This window comes from Cucumis melo, chromosome 3, assembly GCF_025177605.1.
Source record: "Cucumis melo cultivar AY chromosome 3, USDA_Cmelo_AY_1.0, whole genome shotgun sequence".
Taxonomy (NCBI): domain Eukaryota; kingdom Viridiplantae; phylum Streptophyta; class Magnoliopsida; order Cucurbitales; family Cucurbitaceae; genus Cucumis; species Cucumis melo.
Genome location: NC_066859.1, coordinates 28,933,905 through 28,953,015, shown reverse-complemented (window position 1 = coordinate 28,953,015; position 19,111 = coordinate 28,933,905). Strand labels below are relative to the sequence as shown.

At 32.8% G+C, this 19,111-nt stretch overlaps 3 protein-coding genes across 3 annotated transcripts; all 3 read left to right on the top strand.

Annotated features, from left to right (window-relative positions):
* Positions 1-427: 427 nt before the first annotated feature.
* LOC103488549 (glutamate receptor 2.2-like) lies at positions 428-4,596 on the top strand. The gene is made up of 7 exons (XM_051082910.1): positions 428-659; positions 1,357-1,667; positions 1,745-2,689; positions 2,963-3,249; positions 3,448-3,547; positions 3,654-3,845; positions 4,237-4,596. Exons 1-7 carry the CDS (start codon positions 428-430, stop codon positions 4,594-4,596), a joined length of 2,427 nt encoding a protein of 808 aa, XP_050938867.1.
* A 1,045-nt stretch (positions 4,597-5,641) lies between these two features.
* On the top strand, positions 5,642-10,661 carry LOC103488014 (transcription initiation factor IIF subunit beta). Its single transcript, XM_008446543.3, has 6 exons — positions 5,642-6,134; positions 7,390-7,498; positions 9,370-9,500; positions 9,609-9,683; positions 9,764-9,913; positions 10,186-10,661. The coding sequence occupies exons 1-6, from the start codon at positions 5,937-5,939 to the stop codon at positions 10,303-10,305; spliced, it is 783 nt and encodes a 260-aa protein (XP_008444765.1). The 5' UTR covers positions 5,642-5,936; the 3' UTR covers positions 10,306-10,661.
* A 1,535-nt stretch (positions 10,662-12,196) lies between these two features.
* LOC103488015 (cysteine protease RD19A-like) lies at positions 12,197-17,335 on the top strand. The gene is made up of 4 exons (XM_008446547.3): positions 12,197-12,886; positions 12,993-13,112; positions 15,470-15,716; positions 16,872-17,335. The coding sequence occupies exons 1-4, from the start codon at positions 12,410-12,412 to the stop codon at positions 17,147-17,149; spliced, it is 1,122 nt and encodes a 373-aa protein (XP_008444769.1). The 5' UTR covers positions 12,197-12,409; the 3' UTR covers positions 17,150-17,335.
* Positions 17,336-19,111: the final 1,776 nt, after the last annotated feature.

Genomic DNA, 19,111 nt, shown 5'->3' with positions numbered 1-19,111 from the left:
TGTGAAGAAGAAAATACAATAAACCACAAATAATACTCAAACAATTTTGCTTTTTCCTTTTTCCGAAGAGAAGTATTTAAAAAGGAAAAACATATTTTTATTTCTATTTCTTTTAACACACGCAATTAATAAATAATTACTTACATATGTATATGTCTATTTATTTTTTGTTATCTTAACGAGTGATAAAGATGTTTTCAAATAATTTAATTCATCAACTAGATTAGTCTATTGTTCGAGAAATTATATGAAGTTGGTTAATTTCGGGACGGATTCTAGCTAGTGTTGTATTTGATAATTATTTTATGTGTTGTTGAAAATGAAATTAGTTGAAAAACCTTGCAAGAATCATAGCTGGGAATAAAGGTTGTAAAAAATGAAAGCAAAATCCATTTATCGAAGGGATTTTTATGGAAGAATCGTTGTGATGGTTGAGTTATGGAGTTGCATAGTATGTGGTGCAGATCAGATCGACAAACAAACGAGCATTGTGAATGTGGGAGTGATTCTTGATTCGAGCAGTTGGGTTGGGAAGATGGGTTTAAGTTGCATCAATCTCTCCCTATCCGATTTCTATTCTTCTCATCCTCATTACAACACCAAAATCCTCCTTCATATCATTGACTCTAAGGATGATCTTTTGCTCGCAGCTTCTCAAGGTCTAACACCGTTCATATTTTCGTTTTATGTATTTTGATTTTCATTTCATTCTATGTGATCAATAACTGTATAGTTCATCCAAAATGTGGAATATGTGTCTTACCTTTTTTAAAATTCAAGTTTTATGATCTTTTGTTTGCATTATAGGGGAAATAGTCATTGTGTGTTCATGTTGAGCAAAAAGTGAGGGTGAGGAGAAAATAGTGGGAGTGAGGAATTGAAACACTAAGTTCAAAGGAGCGAGAGCTAGATCCTTATCTATATGCACACAATTTTCATTTTAATTATTTCAGGATGATATGACCTTAACATAAAGTTAAAAAATTGCTTGTAAAAAGTTAGTTCAGATAACACATTTAAGCCTTCTAAAAATAAGTAGTCCGTAAGAAAATTCGTTATTTCACACCGGTATGTTGTAAAAAAAAGTTTTACATTCATATTGTCTTCCTACAAATCTAATAACAAAGCACACAATTGTAAACACGTCGTAAGAATTAAAATTTTCTCTATCAATCTTAAAAACCATCTTTTTCTTTAAAAGAGATACGTAGATCGAGAGAATCAAATTTCTAACGAAAAGACAATAGTACAAATTTTATGTATGTTGAACTATACTCATTTAGGTTTTATCACGTGGTGAGTTGTTATTGACGAAAATTTTTGTTTTGTTTTGTTTATATTTTTGGTCAATCTCAGCATTGGAGCTAATAGAGAAGAGTGAAGTGAAAGCCATCTTAGGGCCAGAAAGTTCGTTCCAGGCTCCTTACATTATCCAACTAAGTGAAAAATTTAAGGTGCCATTAATCTCGTTTGCACCACCACCACCACCACCCTCCACTTTCTCTTACCTAACTTCTCCATATTTGTTACGAGCCTACAACCATTTCTCACAAATTTATGCCATTCGCGACATCATTAAAACTTTTGAATGGAAGCAAATTGTTACCATTTACCAAGATGATGAATTTGGAAAGTCGGTTGTTCTAGATCTGATCCACGCTTTACAGGTCAATTATGTAATTGTTTTTTTTTTCTTAATGTTGTTTAAGAAAAAGAAATTAAAAAGAATGTTGGTGAATGACAGGAAGAGGAAGTAAACACTCATGTTTACCGAATCAACCCAGGAGCTTCGGTCGACGAAATTAGAGAAGAGCTTGAAATGTTGAAAAATAAGGAGCAGGCAACAATTTTCATTGTACACATGGTTCACAGCTTGGCCTCTCATGTATTCACCACAGCCAATGAAATTGGAATAACCAGGAAAGGCTATGCTTGGATTCTCGCTGACGCCATTACAAGTTCCTTAAATTCTATAAATTATTCAACTCTCAGATCAATGCAGGGATTTTTAGGAGTAAAACCCTTTGTCCCCAAGACAATCGAACTCGACAACTTCACCATTAGATGGAGAAAGAAATTTCTACAAGAAAATCCAAACCTAATCCAATATTACCCAAACCCAGATGTTTTCGGCCTGTGGGCTTACGATTCCACTTGGGCTCTAGCCATAGCGGCCGAAAGGAACGTCGTTTCTGGGATACCTCAAAATGGTACGACATTCATGGAGTCCCTGTCGATGGTAAGATTCAAAGGTCTGAGTGGGGAGTTTAGTTTTGGTCAATCTAAAGCCCAACCACCATATTATCAGTCGTCACAGAATTTGCAAATAGTAAATGTAATTGGAGATGGAGATATTAGTACGGTTGGATATTGGACTCCTAAAATGAACCTCACCGGAGAATATAATCGGAATGTTACATTAAGACCCATTATTTGGCCTGGATACTCCATTCAACAGCCTACTGGATGGATTCCATTTAATCCAATGAACAGACTGAAAATAGGAGTTCCAATGTTGAAAAGGGATAAGAAGTATATGGCTTATTCCTTCATGAGTAACCACAGCATCGTCGATTACTGTTTAAAAATCTTCGAGGTGGCTGCTAAAAAGCTTCCATATGCTATTACATATGATTTTTTTTACTTCGACGGCCCATACGACGACTTGATACTATCAGTGTACAGACGGGTGGGTTGGATTACTGCATATTCAAATAAAGAATAATGAATCAAAGTATTTATAAAATACAGCAAAATCTCATATTATATCAATTAGATAACATTGACAGCGGCATCTATCATTCCAATTATAGCTATATATTTTTTAAGTCTCATTATTACATTGTTTTAGATTTTAGTTTTCATCGTTCACACTCTATTTTTTGATTTTTTTGAAATATGCATATATTTATTCTAAAACTAATATTCCAATTAATATGATGACTTGTATATATGTGGATAGAAATATGATGCAGCTGTTGGAGACATAACAATATTAGCAAACAGATCTATGTTTGTAGACTTTTCTCTACCATTTACCGAAGCTGGAGTTGCCGTGATCGTTCCTGTAATTAGAGACGACTTGGTGGATCCTGGGTGGTTGTTCTTAAAGCCTTTAAGTTTGAAACTTTGGATCACAAGCTTCAGTTTCTTTGTTTTCTTGGGCTTCGTGGTTTGGATTTTAGAACATGAAAACAATGAAGACTTTTGTTGTGGCCCTATATGGCATCAAATCGCCACCGGTCTCTGGTTCTCCTTCAGCATCATGGTCTTTGCCCAAAGTAATTATTAAACCTCTTCACTAATAACTATTATATTTTTTAAGGTTTTGTTTTCCTAAAGATTTTGTTTTAGGTTTATTATAGGGTTTTTTCCTTTGTTCATTTTAATTTAACGGTTTAACTAATTAAATTTGTTTTGATTTTTTGTTTGAAATTCATACCTTAGGGGAGAAATTAACGAGCAATTTATCAAGGATGGTGGTGGTGATATGGTTCTTCGTGGTGTTCGTCCTAGCACAGAGCTACACAGCAAGCTTAACGTCATGGTTAACGGTGCAACAGCTCCAACCAGTCACCGACATTAATCAAATCATAAGAAACAATTGGTTTGTTGGATATCAAAATGGCTCCTTTATTTATGGCACATTAAAGGTTTTAGGCATACAACACTTGGTACCCTACGACACATTAGAGCAACTCAATGACCTCTTAACTAAAGGAAGCCGAAAAGGCGGTGTTGATGCTGCCATTGATGAGATCCCTTACATGAAGCTTTTTCTTGGAATATATGGTGGTAACTATACCATGACCGTTTCTCAATACAGTACTGGTGGTTCTGGATTTGTAAGTCCTTTCATTTTCTCTCCATTTCTCTTTTATATCTTAGCAAATAATAATAATCGATTCAAGTTTTGCTTAAAGTTAAAGTTTGACTGAATTGTATTTGAGGCTAAAATCATCATCATACCCAACTTGTTTGTTTTAAGAAGAATATACATAAGTTGTTTAAAGTTGCACGTATATGGTTAATTAACAATTTCAAACTAAGTTTAGGTTTCTATGGTGTGATTAAAGAAAATGTAATGGTGTGTTTGTTAGGTATGCGTATTTTATTTATATATATATATATATATGTATGTATGTATGTATGTGCTCGTGTGTTTGGCAGCGGACTTATCAATTTAATACAACATTATCATAAATGAAGCAAAACATAATGTTTTAATTTTTGTAGGCTTTCCCACTAGGTTCAACTTTGGTAGATGATATATCGAAGGCATTGTTGAATATGACTCAGGTTGACAAAGAAATAAAAGCAATAGACAAGACATGGTTTGGAAATGACGAAATTAAAAAATTTAGTAGTAGTGATGACTCATATACTTCTTCAAGCATTGACCTTAGTTACTTTAAGAGCTTATTCATCATCACTGCTTCTGCAACTATTTTGGCCCTTACTCTTTATTTATTTCGTTACTCCTTTGACCTGACCACCATATGGACAAGGATTATCGCCACAGTCACTTACCAAATTAACATAGAACCACCGGTAGCAGCGATAGAAGAGGAGGAGGCCTCTCCGAATACCGAATAACAATTTTCATACTTGCATTTTGATATCATGATTTGTTCAGATAACTGGCCCATTCAGGAAGAAGTTACTTGTGTTTTATATTAATTGTTGGATTGTGGTAGTTTGATATGTGTGGAATATTATTATATTTGGTTTGAGTTTTCTTCTTGAACTCTTCTTTAGAAAGATGGATTACTTAATGGATTGTTTCATTGTTCTTCAACTAAGAAAAATTGGAAGCCCTCCTTAAGTGATAGGAGGTAAAAACAAATATTTTAAAAAAGTATATAAAAGTATAATGATTTAAAATACCCTTAAACTTTTAAAAATTTAAAAAATATCCTCAAACTTAACGAAAAATTAAGAAATGTTCTTACTACTAATAATTAATCTTCTTAATGTTCTTACTATACGAATAATTAATCGGTGTGTGTTAATAGCCAAATATGTATTTTTTGTATTCGACTATCTATCATTTCGGTAAGTCTTAAAGGAAGATTTTGGTAGAATGTGTGGGACTTTATACTTTAACTTTTCGTTTACATACATACAAATATATGGTTGGGTAAGTAAATTGATGTAAAAATTAGACAACTCTGATTATCTTTATAAAAAGAAAAACAAAGAGATGTTCATATGATTTGTTTTAAAACTTGTTCGGTTGAACTCAAGAAAACTAATCATTATACTTACATGAGTGGTTCTAAACTTTTTTTTTTCTTTTTTAGACTAAGATCAATGTAACTTTTAAACGGGTAAAAGTATTTTTAAAATGTACATTAGCAATTTAGGTTAAAATAATGACAAAGACTAAAATGACATCATACTCAAAACTCGACCCTTCTCAACAACTAACTAAGTTGAGGTTCTAATAACTTCAATGTTAGTTTACAGAATCAAGTTTTTACTTTTACCCTTAACAAATTTTGGTGGTATAATTCCAATTAAAGTTTTTATCTTTTCAATTTATCAAAAAGAAAAAAAAAAAGAAAAAAGCTAAGAAAGAGAAAGTTACTGTCTCGAGCAACTATCAGAAGCGGTCGGTAACACCACAAATCAGTGTCTTCGTCAAAAGAAAGTCAATACTCGATTGAGAGATAAACTCTATAGTCTATACTCTTCGTTTTAGTATACAGATTACATCACTTGTACGACAATCTTCTAGCACTGATTGCGTAATATCAAACCTCCCTCGGATTTCCGACCACCGCTTTCCACTTCTTTAGGGTCCACTCCTCTTCCGTCCACGGACTTCCACACCGCCGTCGTCTCCAGAAAAGAAAAAAAGAAGAACAAAGTTGCAGTAAATCCGCCGTTGGAAATTCAGAAGAGAGAGAGAGTGATTTTGTAAGTTAATAGATATGGAAGATGACCACGGCAGCGGCGGTAGTAGCAGTAACTTGGATACAGGAAAGGCGGATAGATCAGTGTGGCTGATGAAGTGTCCGTTGCTAGTCGCTAAGTCGTGGCAGGCTCATCCTCCATCCGATCCTCTTCCTCTCGCTAAGGTCATTCTTTCTCTCGATCCTCTTCAATCCGACGAGTCTTCTTCTCTCCAGGTAATCTATAATTCGATATCTGTAATTGATGTTTATGTAGCTAACTAATTAAACTTGTTTTCTTGGGCTTTAAATCTTGTGAATTATGTTGTTTCTTTGATCGATGCTTGAAGGGATGTGTAAGCAGAACCCTAGATTTTGATTCGTTGTAATTTTGATTACTTGGGAGGGGCAGCTTGGTTTTATGATATGTATTGCCGAAGTTCTTTGACAATTTTGTTGTTGCAATGTCTTAAATCTGTTGTTTGGCGTATTGAATGAGAAGCATAGGGCAGTGAGACCCAGGTCCAGGGGCAACGAGTCCTGGTGGGACTTGAGGAAATGCCTCAAACCATGTTAATCTCTTTATTGATTTCTTCTTAGCCTCTATTCTTACTTGTCTATTTTGTTTTTGTCATAACATTTGTTCCAGATAAGGGGAATGATATTAGTTTACTTATGTAAGTTCTGAGCTTTGGCCTCAAATTGTGCAAGAAGATTGAAGTCTTCTTTTGGACCATTTGTTACGAAGCTGAAATATAGTTATGAAATGTTGTAAAAGATATGACCTACTTGGATAATGTCTCCATTGGTGTGTGCTGTGAAACCTTGTTTATAGATTTGGTTTAGGCGTGTACTCCCCTCCCTTGAAACTTAAATTGGAAGATTGAGTATCCTAGAAGAGTTAAAATCTTCACTTGGGAGCTCACTCACGGTTATATCAATTATCAACACTCTCGTTAAAATTAAAGTCTGGAACACTCTATTATTTATTAATTAATTAATATAAGAAACTAAGTCTTCTGACAATGATACGCAAAAAACATAGGGAATTAGAAAAAGGCTCTTCGAGTTGTCTTAATTACACTAGAAATTATGTCTCAGCTGGTTAACAAACACATGTTACAGTTGAGAAGTTAATTGGACTTGAATGATTTCTTTAGCAGCTTAAGCAGAAAGGTAGCAATGTTATCATCTATTTTTGTATTGTTCGGCTGTATTTGTCAATTGTCTTAATAAATATTTGGTTTCATCACAAAGACAATCATCATCGTTGCTGGCTATTTCTTAACTTTTACAAGTCTTTGTTAGACCATACATACTCATATGTACACACACATGCAGACGTGTATATATATACATATATATAAATATAGGAAGCAAATAAATTTTTTATACATTCCAGCAATCATGAGTGTTCTGTGTGGCTCATTGTTTATCCTTTTTTTTTTGTCTAACAACTGTATTCCCTTGCATGCTTTAAAATGAACCTCAGTTCAAGATGGAGATGGCTGGAACAGAGACTGGAAACGTGCCAAAAAGTTTTTCCTTAAATATGTTTAAAGACTTTGTTCCTATGTGTGTCTTTTCAGAGGCAAGTCAAGGTGAGCAACATGATCCTTATCTGTTGTCCATTCTTTCTTTGACTATGCTGTCACCCTGAATGTAATATGTGAATATTTCTGCCATCCGAAAATGTTTCTTCCTCTATTCTGGATATTGTTTCCTCTGTTATGAACACCAATTTGCACGGATTTTGTTTTATTTTATTGTAATTACATTTGTGGATTTTTTTTTTAAGATAAGGAACGAGGATGTTCATTGAAATAAAAAGGGATAGAAGTTAGACGAGGTTTCCCTTTCACCCTTTGCTAAGGAGGTTATAAAAAATCTCCCAATTTTGAACTTGTCAAGAATCGGCTGTGGTTATGAAGGAGAGACACTTCATGTTGCGCAGAGAATCGGTATCAGAAACGTTTTAAAACTAATATGTCCAAATATATGAGAGATATGTGGGAGATGTGTGATTCCGTGATTCTCAAACCCTACGCCTCAAGTTGAGTTTGGGTGAGTGGACGATTTCCACTTATCCAAATGGGGCTGCCTCGAGTGAAATTATCTTTTCCCAAGTGAAATCTCTCACTTTTTGCAAACGTTGCTTGGGTTTTAAATAGAGAGAAATAATAGGTTGGGTTGATGAACGTGACCACTTAAGCAAAAAATTTAATCTACAGTCCTTTGGGTTTGGGTTATTATTCAAATTTGCAATTTTAGTCACCTCGTCCAAGAAGGCTCCTGGGAGATGCAAGATTTTATGTTTTTATCTGTAGGGAGGCTAAGGACAGATTAGGACAATAAATAATACTCGCAATCATAGAAGGCAAAAGTAATATTGTATAATGAATATATGAAATATGGATCTGTTGATCATCTTCCCCAAAGCATTCAACAGGATCTTAAAACATTGGCATGGCTGCAGAGTAAACAACTAAAGCAGACACTAGATAGGAAGTAGGAGAGGGTTCCCCGTGACAAATTCCTCATGAAGTGGATCTTGCTTTCTAGGGCCCTTCTGGACAATAATAGTAGTTGACCGAAGAGAGCTATCACCTGATCTAACTTCTCCCTTTGTTACCAAATCCTTTTTGTGTATGATAGCATCCAATCAGTTCCTTTCACTCTTTTGTTATTAGCCTTGATGAAGTTTTAGAACAAAACCTATTTTTTCCATTCACCTCTTATTTCTAGTAACATGGATTTTCAATCAGAGATTATCTTCCAATAAAGGCTATTTTTGGAATGCGTGAAGTGAATCAATCCGTGTTTTTTTAGCTTTTTGTTGCAAGTTTTATGTTTCTTTTGATGCAGTTTATATTCTTTATGGCATGTTCCGATTTTGGAAAGCTTTTTGTAATCTCCAAAACAACTTTTCTCAACCTCTTAGTTGGACCCCCTCCCTGTGGAGGGCCCTTTTTTAATCCATTATTTCCACAAATGACTTCCGGCTGCAGAAGTCTTGAGTTCTTGTGTCCTCTTCAGCTAGTCAGCCCTTAAATTTATAAACCAACAAAAATTTATAGTTGTTGTTCTGCACCTTTCTTGCCGTGCTAATAACCCAACAAGAAAATTTGTTTTGGAATTTAAGTTTTGTTTTTGTTTAACCTCTTTCTTCTTTTGAGATCAGTAATGCTAGGGTGGACATTCGAACATCTGTTGAGGATAAAGCCTTTACCAATTGAGTTATGCTTGGATTTGTCCTGCAATTATTTCTTGACTTGATCTTTATTTAAAAGTATGAACTAATTTAACAAGCATCATTAGTCCTGTTTTCAACTTTTTTTTTTAATTAGGTGGGGAGGGTTCCCTCTCTTGAGAACTATTTCCGTCAAGTATGGATGAAGATGCATGTATCATAATCAGCTAATGTTATCGGTGTTTGTTATAGATTTTTGTCTCTTTGTAAATTCTTTTGTAGGCAAGGTGTCAATGGAAGGGAAAGTGGAACATAAATTTGATATGAAGCCTCACAGTGAAAATCTCGAAATGTATGGGAAATTGTGCCGTGAAAGGACAAACAAGTCCATGGTTAAGAATAGACAAATTCAAGTAAATCATCAAGAGCCCTTTTTCTTTTCCCTAATACTTTCCTTAAGTCTCACTACTCCATGTTTGCAATTGATTTTACATTTCATAATTTTCTCATGTATTGATAAGGTGATAGACAACGACCGCGGTGTGCATATGAGGCCTATGCCTGGCATGGTTGGTTTGATCAGTTCAACTTCAAAGGTATATCTTTCTTATCGTTTTCTTTCATCATTCTTGAACTCTTGTGGTAGTATGATTCTATAATCAATCATTTATTGCAGGAAAAGAAGAAGGTGGCGCCAGTTAAACAATCAGATGTGAAAAGAACTAGAAGAGATCGTGGGGAACTAGAAGATATAATGTTCAAGCTATTTGAAAGACAACCGAATTGGGCCCTAAAGCAGCTAGTCCAAGAGACTGATCAACCTGCTGTATGTCTATTGATCGTTTTCTTATTTATCAACGATTTTTTAAAATATCACTCTTCTTTTCTGTTTTTGCGAACCTGTTGCCAGAGAAGATATAATTTTTAAAACCCTCCCCGACATACACGACTCTAGACACTATACAACCTTCCCTTCCCCATAACTCAAAAGTTCATCAGAGATCCATACACCCTAGAGATCATTTATTATTTTGGCTGTCTGTTGCCAGTGTACATAATACTTATTCTTGATTTGATTTCTGTTCCTTCTCTTTGCAGCAATTCTTGAAAGAGATACTAAATGAGCTCTGTGTCTACAACAAAAGAGGGACTAATCAAGGAACATACGAGCTTAAGCCTGAATACAAGAAATCTGTTGAAGACACCGGCGGAGAGTAGGTTAGTTTTTGACTGTATCATTATATAGATTCCCTTTTCTTAGGGTAAGTGGAAATGGTCAGAAATAAATCAATTTAAGAGGGGGAAAAAATATTTTGCTTTTCCTTTTGTTATATTTTCTTGGGAGGGGGGGAGATGGGAAGTTGAAAGAAGTTGGTTTAAATTAATTGCTATAGATAGCTTTATACTGAAGTAAAACCAAACGTCAAATGGAGGGGGAGTTTTTCTTATGGCAATTACGTTCAAAGTCGTCGGAAGTTGCAAGATGAATCTGTATAGATTTCACAAACTTGATTTTTCATTGACTTCTTATTTTACCTACTGTTTTTCTAATTACAAGTCAAGGAAATTGTTTTTGTCGTGTGTCACTATGCTAGTACTTGTATGAGATATTCAGAATAAGTGAGTGAGAGAGATTGGTGATTACAATGATATTTGAAACTGAAACTAAAGAATTAACCACACGGGTTGGCCTGGTGGTAGATAATGTTTAGTCTAAACAGGAAAAAACTAATGGAAAATGAGTTCTTTCATGGTGGCTACGAACTTTGCATTTGATTTCCAATGAATTATTTTGGTAGTGAGTGAGAATTATTTTGGTAGTGAGTGAGACTGATGATTACAAAGACAATTGAAAATAAAGAATTAACCACATGGGTTGGCCTGGTGGTGGACAACGGTTGGTGTAAATAGGAAGAGATTAACAGGAAATGAATTCTTTCATGGTGGCTGGTTACCTAATTTGGATTTTCAATGAGTTATTTTGTTAGTCAAATGTGGTAAAGGATAAGGTGATTTTATCGTGAGAATAGTGTACCTACACATAGGGTTTAAAAAACATTTTTCTAACTGAAAATTTGTATGATTTTAATATTTTAGGTGGTCGACTACCATGGACTGTCAAATTCATGTTCTTTAGGATGCTTTAATTTTCTTTCACACGGTAATTGATTATTAGCATGAGGTTGATGTATAGAGGTTAGTAATTATACACTGTTTAATTTGTCTACATCAAGTGTTGATAAGTTTTTTTTTTAAAAAAGTATAAAAAATATATTTAAGAAAAAGGTAAGATAATAAGTAAAAATAGGTTTTTCCACCCTCACGGAACTTGGCCAATTCGAAATGGAAATGGATGGGGCAACGTGGCAGCACCGTTGCCGTTCACTCAGTCGCTATACTTCATTTATTGTACTCGATCATACTGCCCAAAAAATATCTTGCATCTACCCTTCACTCTTATTACGTTTTAGATCAATTTTAAGTTTATCTTTTGGTTTTAGGATTAAACTTTCGACTTTACTGAATAATCATTACTAATGTCTATATATATTTCGTTTTAAAACTAAAATCATGTTTACCTGCCCAAACCCGAAATTTAAAAAATGGAACTTATTTAATTACGTTTTTGGATTTTTACTTTTGCATTTGTACTAACACTTGAGGTTTACGTTCAAATCCATAATTAAAAGTTGCAATTCAATTGACGAGCAAAATATGATAGATTCAATTGCGTTCGAAAATTACATCATACATTTATTGTTATCATTGTCATTATGATTTGGCTATCAAAGATAAGGGTAATAATAAATTCGATATAATTATATTTGTGATTTCCTTTCATTACGATTGCTATATCGATAAAATTTTATTATAATTATTTCGATTTAATAACATTTTAATTAATTAAAATTTACTACTTTTTTACTATTCACGTCAGAGTTATTTTAAATCAATTTAGAAGATAGAGTTTTATTTCCAAGCTCATAACTAAATTGAATATTTTGGACACGGTTTATTATATCAATTTCATTCATTTTCTTACTATAATGCTTTCTCATTCTATATATATATCTGACTATATACAATCCTTCCAAACAGCTCCTAAAAATATCTAAAATTAATTTCAATTTCAATTAAACCTTCTCTATTTGTAACTAAACATCGTTACAGTTTCTTCGACGCTCACGGAACTGGGCCAATTCGGAACGGAAACGTGGCAGCATTGTTGCCGTTCATTCCGTCGCGATATTTCTCTATTTATTTGTACTCAATTCATACCGCCCAAAAATATCTCATATCTCCGTTCCCTCCCTCAGTCTCAATGGCGCGCTTCAACGCAATCGCTCTCTTCTTCGCTATTCTACTGTCGGCGACGGTAGCTTACGGTGTATTTTCTGATCAAATCGACGGCGACGTAAGCGACGGCGAAGATCTTTTGATTCGTCAAGTCGTCTCCGGTGCTGATGATCGTCTTTTAACCGCGGAACAACGCTTCCAGAACTTCAAACTCAAGTTCGGAAAGACTTACGCCACTGCTGAGGAGCACGATTACAGGTTTCGTGTCTTTAAGGATAACCTCCGCAAAGCGAAGCGCCACCAGAAGCTCGATCCCGACGCTGTCCATGGCGTCACTCGGTTTTCCGACCTTACTGAGTCAGAATTCCGTGAGAATTTCGTCGGATTGAATCGGCTTCGTCTTCCTGCTGATGCTCATCAGGCTCCGATCCTTCCGACTGATAACCTCGCCTCCGATTTCGATTGGCGCGATAAAGGTGCCGTAACGCCGGTCAAAGATCAGGTATGAGTTACTTCGGAACGAAATTATTCAAGCCTATCGAGTATGTGAGCTTGCGATTTCGGTTTCTTATTTTCTTAGAGATGTGTTTTTGTTCTGAATCTGTTAGGGTTCTTGTGGCTCGTGCTGGTCTTTTAGTGCTGTTGGAGCGCTGGAGGGAGCTAATTTCTTGTCAACTGGAAAGCTTATTAGTCTAAGTGAGCAACAGCTTGTGGATTGTGATCATGAGGTTCGTTTCCTTCCTTCTCTGCCTTGGATTTATTGCATTTTGTTTCTATTCGCAATTGTTCATCTGATCTTCTCTCTCTTCTTAATCTGCTACTGCAAAAGTCAATTCAGATAAAACAAATTGAGGTTCCGTTTATATATAACCCGTAGCTTTTGGAAACCATGCTTTGTTTGCACTTTGAAATATATATACTGTTTTCTTCTCCTATTCAAATCATTTTCATCCTATTCAAAATCACTTTTAATATTTGAGTCTCGTTTTTCATTCGCGATCAAATTTTGATTTCAAATTATTAGTAAATAGGATTCCAAGTAATTTTATGTGATAAGAGTGATTTTAACTCAACTATGTTCTTCATTTACAATTGAAATTTAAGTAGATTTCAAAAGATATTTGGAAAATAAAAAAGTAAAGAAAATAGTTGTATGATTTTTCCGAAAAAAAGGAGTGTATGCAGAACAGTAAATTATGAAATGTATACGTATTCTTTTTTGGAATCCGTTGAACAAATTTAATTTGTTTGTTTATCTCACTGAGCACAGCATGAAGCACCTTCCGATTCGGATCATGTTGAATTTTTTTTTTGTGCCTTGCTAAACTAAACTATTATTTCTTATACTCTGTTTTCAGTCTATTTCTAGCGGATAAAAATGCTAATAGAATTCAATTAGAATTCGGAGGGAAATCTTTGTTTAATATCTTTATGAACCGTATATTATTTTTGTAGAACAAATGGGAAATGCATTGAAGTATATGGTATTTTGGTAAATAGTTTATCATTGTTATCTTTTTCTTAAAAAAAAACGAAACAATGATTTGTTTTCGAAAAAGTAACTTATCAAATGACATATTATTGGACGATTTGTGAATTAAAAAAAAATCGAGTGTAAGACGAAGTATTTTATACATATATATACATTATCTGAATTCACATACTTTTAAAATTTGATTGGCATGTTCTGTCAATGGAAACGACAAATATTAATTAGAGGTTTTCTTTTTTGGTTGTTTATGCTTTTTAAAATTGATCTTGAAGTTTTAACTATATATTAAATATAAACAAAATACATAGATTGGCTTGTAATTTCATTGGGTAATGCTTCTAAAAGATTTAAATTAGATCTCTTAATCGAGAGAATGCTTAAAACTATCTAGCTATGTTTAAAGTATACTTACATTGGCTTGTAAGAGTGCTTAAGTCTTTTTGTGAATTGCAAGAAAATGGTGAAAGTTGCTCCAAAAAGTGTAGAGATACGGGGATAAAATGAATGAAACTGAAAAAGATTGAAGTAGACGATTTATTTCAAATTGGTTGGAAAAAACAAATTAATTGTGAGTCAATTCATAATCACGTTGATGTATTGTATAGATACATCCAATTTCTTTTCACAAAAAGAAAAAAAAAACACACTTTATTTCAGTTTCAACACAATTTATAACTGTTTGAATGTATCTTTGATAAATGTTTGATGATACGAGCTTCCATCTCAAAACTAATTGGCTATAGTAGAGTAGTCCATCTATATTATATAGAGTGTGAGTCCCCTTGGTTTTCTCGATATGGGACTCTCAACCTCTCCAATAATAAATCTTATTTTAATCCCACGTGGTTAAGCTTTGTTGAAATTGTCCCACGTGATTAAGGTTTGTTGAAATTGGTTGAATAGCGATGAATATTTTCATGTTATGAAAATATAATATATGAATATGCTTTTAAAATTGAGAGTGAAAATGCTAATAATAAGTTTTTAAGAGAATCAACAATCAACATTATTAATAGACCAAATCTAAGATTTTTTTTAAAGGATAGATTGAAAGTCTAACATTTAAGCTAGAAATGAATAAATTTCAAATTACATAACCATCTTTATTTAGTCAAGGAGAATAGTTCCATGTTGATTGAATAGTTCCAACGACAAATAGTCTTTATTTTTATTTTAACTGGAAAATTTACTCCCTTCCTAATTCTCACCACGATAATTTTTTTAAAATGGTAATTTTTATTGTTGTTTTTCATAAAAGTTCTAAGCTCGCTTCTCGTAATTTTCACCCGAGAAAATGTCTTGAATTTATATCCTATGAGCATCTAGATAATTGAATCTGCATCCAATGATATTATGAGTAGCTTCATAGTTTAGCATAGGATGTATTACAATTAATGAGACCTATTCAAATAGAAGTAATAGGTATGTCTTATGGTATTTTCTTTTATGTTTACAAGAACTGAAGCCTCGTTTATGACATATAGCTTAGTCACTAATTATTTTCATCTTGATTGAAATTATTCTCATAGACGAGAATTGATAATATGAGTGTGTGATAATTGAAAACAAAAAGAGTTGTAAATTGTTTGGCAGTGTGATCCGGAGGAAGCTGGTGCATGCGACGCAGGGTGCAACGGGGGACTAATGACTTCAGCTTTTGAGTATATTTTGAAAGCAGGTGGGTTAGAGAGAGAGGAGGATTATCCTTACACCGGCACGGATCGTGGCTCTTGCAAATTCCAAAATGGCAAAATTGCTGCCTCTGCAGCCAACTTCAGTGTCATTTCAAACGATGCTGATCAAATTGCAGCCAACTTGGTCAAGAATGGCCCTCTAGCAAGTAATCTAATTCGTCTCCCTTTTATTCTCTCTTCATCGCTTCTTATATGCATTATATCATTTCTCAAACCCCTGATTTTAAAACCAATTGTTGCTGTGACGAACGGAGGCTATCTATCGGGTATTAAGCTTATTAACTATTTCGGATACGTTTGATACTTGTTGTTTTAAGTCACGGTTGATTGTAACCACTTGTGTTTTTTAAAATTATGATTTTAAAATAAATATCTTTGTCACAGTTTGTTTGTTTTACTTTTCATGTCTTAGGAGAAAATAGAAACTAGTTTTGGAAACTAAAAAAACCAGTTTTTAAATTTTAGAATTTAACTAAAAATTCAAATACGAAAAGCCATGCGGATGAAGTTGTAAGAAAATAGGTATAGTTTTTAAAAACCAAAAACAAGTAATAGAAGTGTAAGTTTGCTTTTTGGTCTTTTATATATTGGGATTGGTTTCTCACATTTCATTACTATAGTTTCTTTTTAGATCAGCTTGCCTTACAAAACCAAATGGCAGAAAATAAAAATAAAAATAAAAACTTTTTTGTTTTGCTTTTTTGTTTTTTGTTTTTTGGTTTTTTTGGTTTTTTTGGTTTTTTTTTTTTTAATCCCGAATTACAAAACCTAATGGCAAAAGATACAAATAGAAATAAAAATTACTTTTATTATTATTTTTTTGTTTATTTAAAACATAGGTAGGGATTAAAAATATCTTTTAAGTAGGACAAAGCAAATAAACTCAAGTGAAAGGTAAGCACTTTACTTTGGCATTGTGGCCAACACGATTTGAATACTTGGTCACTGATCTTTGTGGCCAGCATAATTTGAATATACTTGGACACTCATACCCTTGTTTGATTCATATTGAACACTTCCTAATATCATAATGCATTAGAAACTAGTTGTATAGACTCATTTATAGGTCCAATGTGTATTAGACAAACTTATTAAATTATATTAACTGATGCACAAATTCGTTGAATTTGAATTTCTTTCTTCTGTATTACTATATTTATAGAATGATGCAACTTAGGTCTAGTATTTGTGTCTATACTTTTAAGAGTGATCTGGACCCTAATTTTGAAAAATAAATAATAGTATTCAAATACTTTAATATTTAGTTTTCTAACATTCATCTTTTCTTATTCTATCTACAGTTGGAATCAATGCAGTTTTCATGCAAACATACATGAAGGGAGTTTCATGCCCATACATATGCTCTAAACGAAATTTAGATCATGGAGTTCTCCTTGTAGGGTATGGATCTGCCGGCTTTGCTCCAATACGGTTCAAGGAGAAACCCTATTGGATCATTAAAAACTCGTGGGGCGAAAATTGGGGAGAAAATGGATATTACTTCATTTGCAAGGGCAAGAATGTCTGTGGATCCGAGTCGATGGTCTCCTCCGTGGCTGCGGCTGCCACCCCAAATTGAGCCATCGCCTAGTGCCGTTCTATTAAGGTAACTTTGTAATTATATGTTTATATCTTATATGGGGAATGGTTTATTATTACACCAATTGCTATATATGGAATTGTTCATTCTCTAATTGGCTGATAGTTATTGTTGTATAATTTGTATGTTGAAATAATATTATATAGGACCTTTGGGTACTAGAAATGCATGCAGTCACGTTCTTATCCTGTGTGATTGTTATGTACGTTTGCGTTACATTGGCTTGTGTATGTTAGTGTAGTATTTTTAGTTTTTCTTTTCAAACCCTAAACCCTAAACCCTAAACCAATATATATAAGCATCATTTAAGAAAATTTATAATAAATGACAAAATTGTTGAAAATATTTATAAAAATAGCAAAATTTTAAATTTTATTAATAAAACATTCATAGATCTCTATCTCAAATTTTGTTATATTTTATAAATATTTTAAGTCATTTACTAGTTTTTAAAATATATTAAAATATATTTTTTTAGTTTTAGAACTAGAAAATATAAAAACAAAAAATTTATTAAATGAGGATTAGTTCCATGTGAAATTTTGATAAGATTTTCTTCTTTTTTTTTAGTACAATAGTTGCTAGAAGTCTCAGGATACTACGTGATGAAACCAAATAAATTTATAAACTATACCCGACTGAATAGATGGAAGTAGTAAAGTCAGTACTCGAACTCTAGCTTCTCGGATGTCTAAATTGCAAATTTAATCGAACACAGAATCATACTTTTTCCTAATCGGGGCAATATTGTCTGGAGAGTTTTAAAATCCATCTAACATGGATTTTCTACCTACCATACCCCGTTGGATTTTCATTCTTGGAGATTAACGAAAAAAAAAAAAACAATATATCAATTGATGCCATGCACTCATTAATTTTGATTATTTGTTAAATATAACATGAACTATCACAATCCATTTTTTGTCCCAAACGTAAATTTCAACTAATACAATCGTATTTTATGTTATTTTATTTATTTATTAAAATTTTTTACCATCGATTGTTAATATTCTATTTAATTTATATTTATTTAACCATATTTAGTGATTAAATTAAATAAAGTTTAATTAATATACAATATAAAAATACCTAATTTTATTTAAAGAAATTATTATAATTAGTACGATGTTAAAAATATTTATTAAATTTATCAAAATTTTACATTCTATTCAACAATATATAAGTCTATTAAAATATCTACCAATATATTTAAAATTTCGTTATATTGTAGAGATGTTTTGGTTTATTTTGTTGTTTTTAAATTCATCCTATATGCATAAACAATTGATTAATATAACCTAATTGATAAATAAAGGCTGCACGATACTAATTATTCCATATATCAAAACCCATACTATATCCTGAACATTTAAAAGGCCGACATTTAAATTCTTGATATTTCCGTTTTCTTTTTGACATTTCTTAAAACCAAATCCTAAAAATTGGTATCTATATCGATTTTGCTTAAATTTTAGGGTAATTAGAATGGATAACAATTGTTAGAATAATTATTAACCATGCAGCAACATTTTAAAAAAATTGCAAATATAGCAAAATCTATCGGTGATAGACTTCTATCGTTGATAGACTCCTATGGTTTATTAGTGATAGACCAACATTTGCTACATGATCTATCGATGATAAACTCCTATCATTGATAGATTTTGACAAATTTTGCTATATTTGCAAATTTTTTAAAATGTTGCTATATACTTAATTATTTTGAATATAATTGCTACATTTGCAACTATCTATCACTAAACCGAATCAAATGGGCCAAATTTGAACTTAAACCTTACCGAATCCTTCATAAACAAATAAATTTGATTTTGGCTAAACTTTTCTGAATCTACTTATTTATTTTAGCACGAATTTTACTCATTTATCAATAACCCTTTAGACTATAGAATGAATTCTAATTACGTCTACAAGGACGAATCA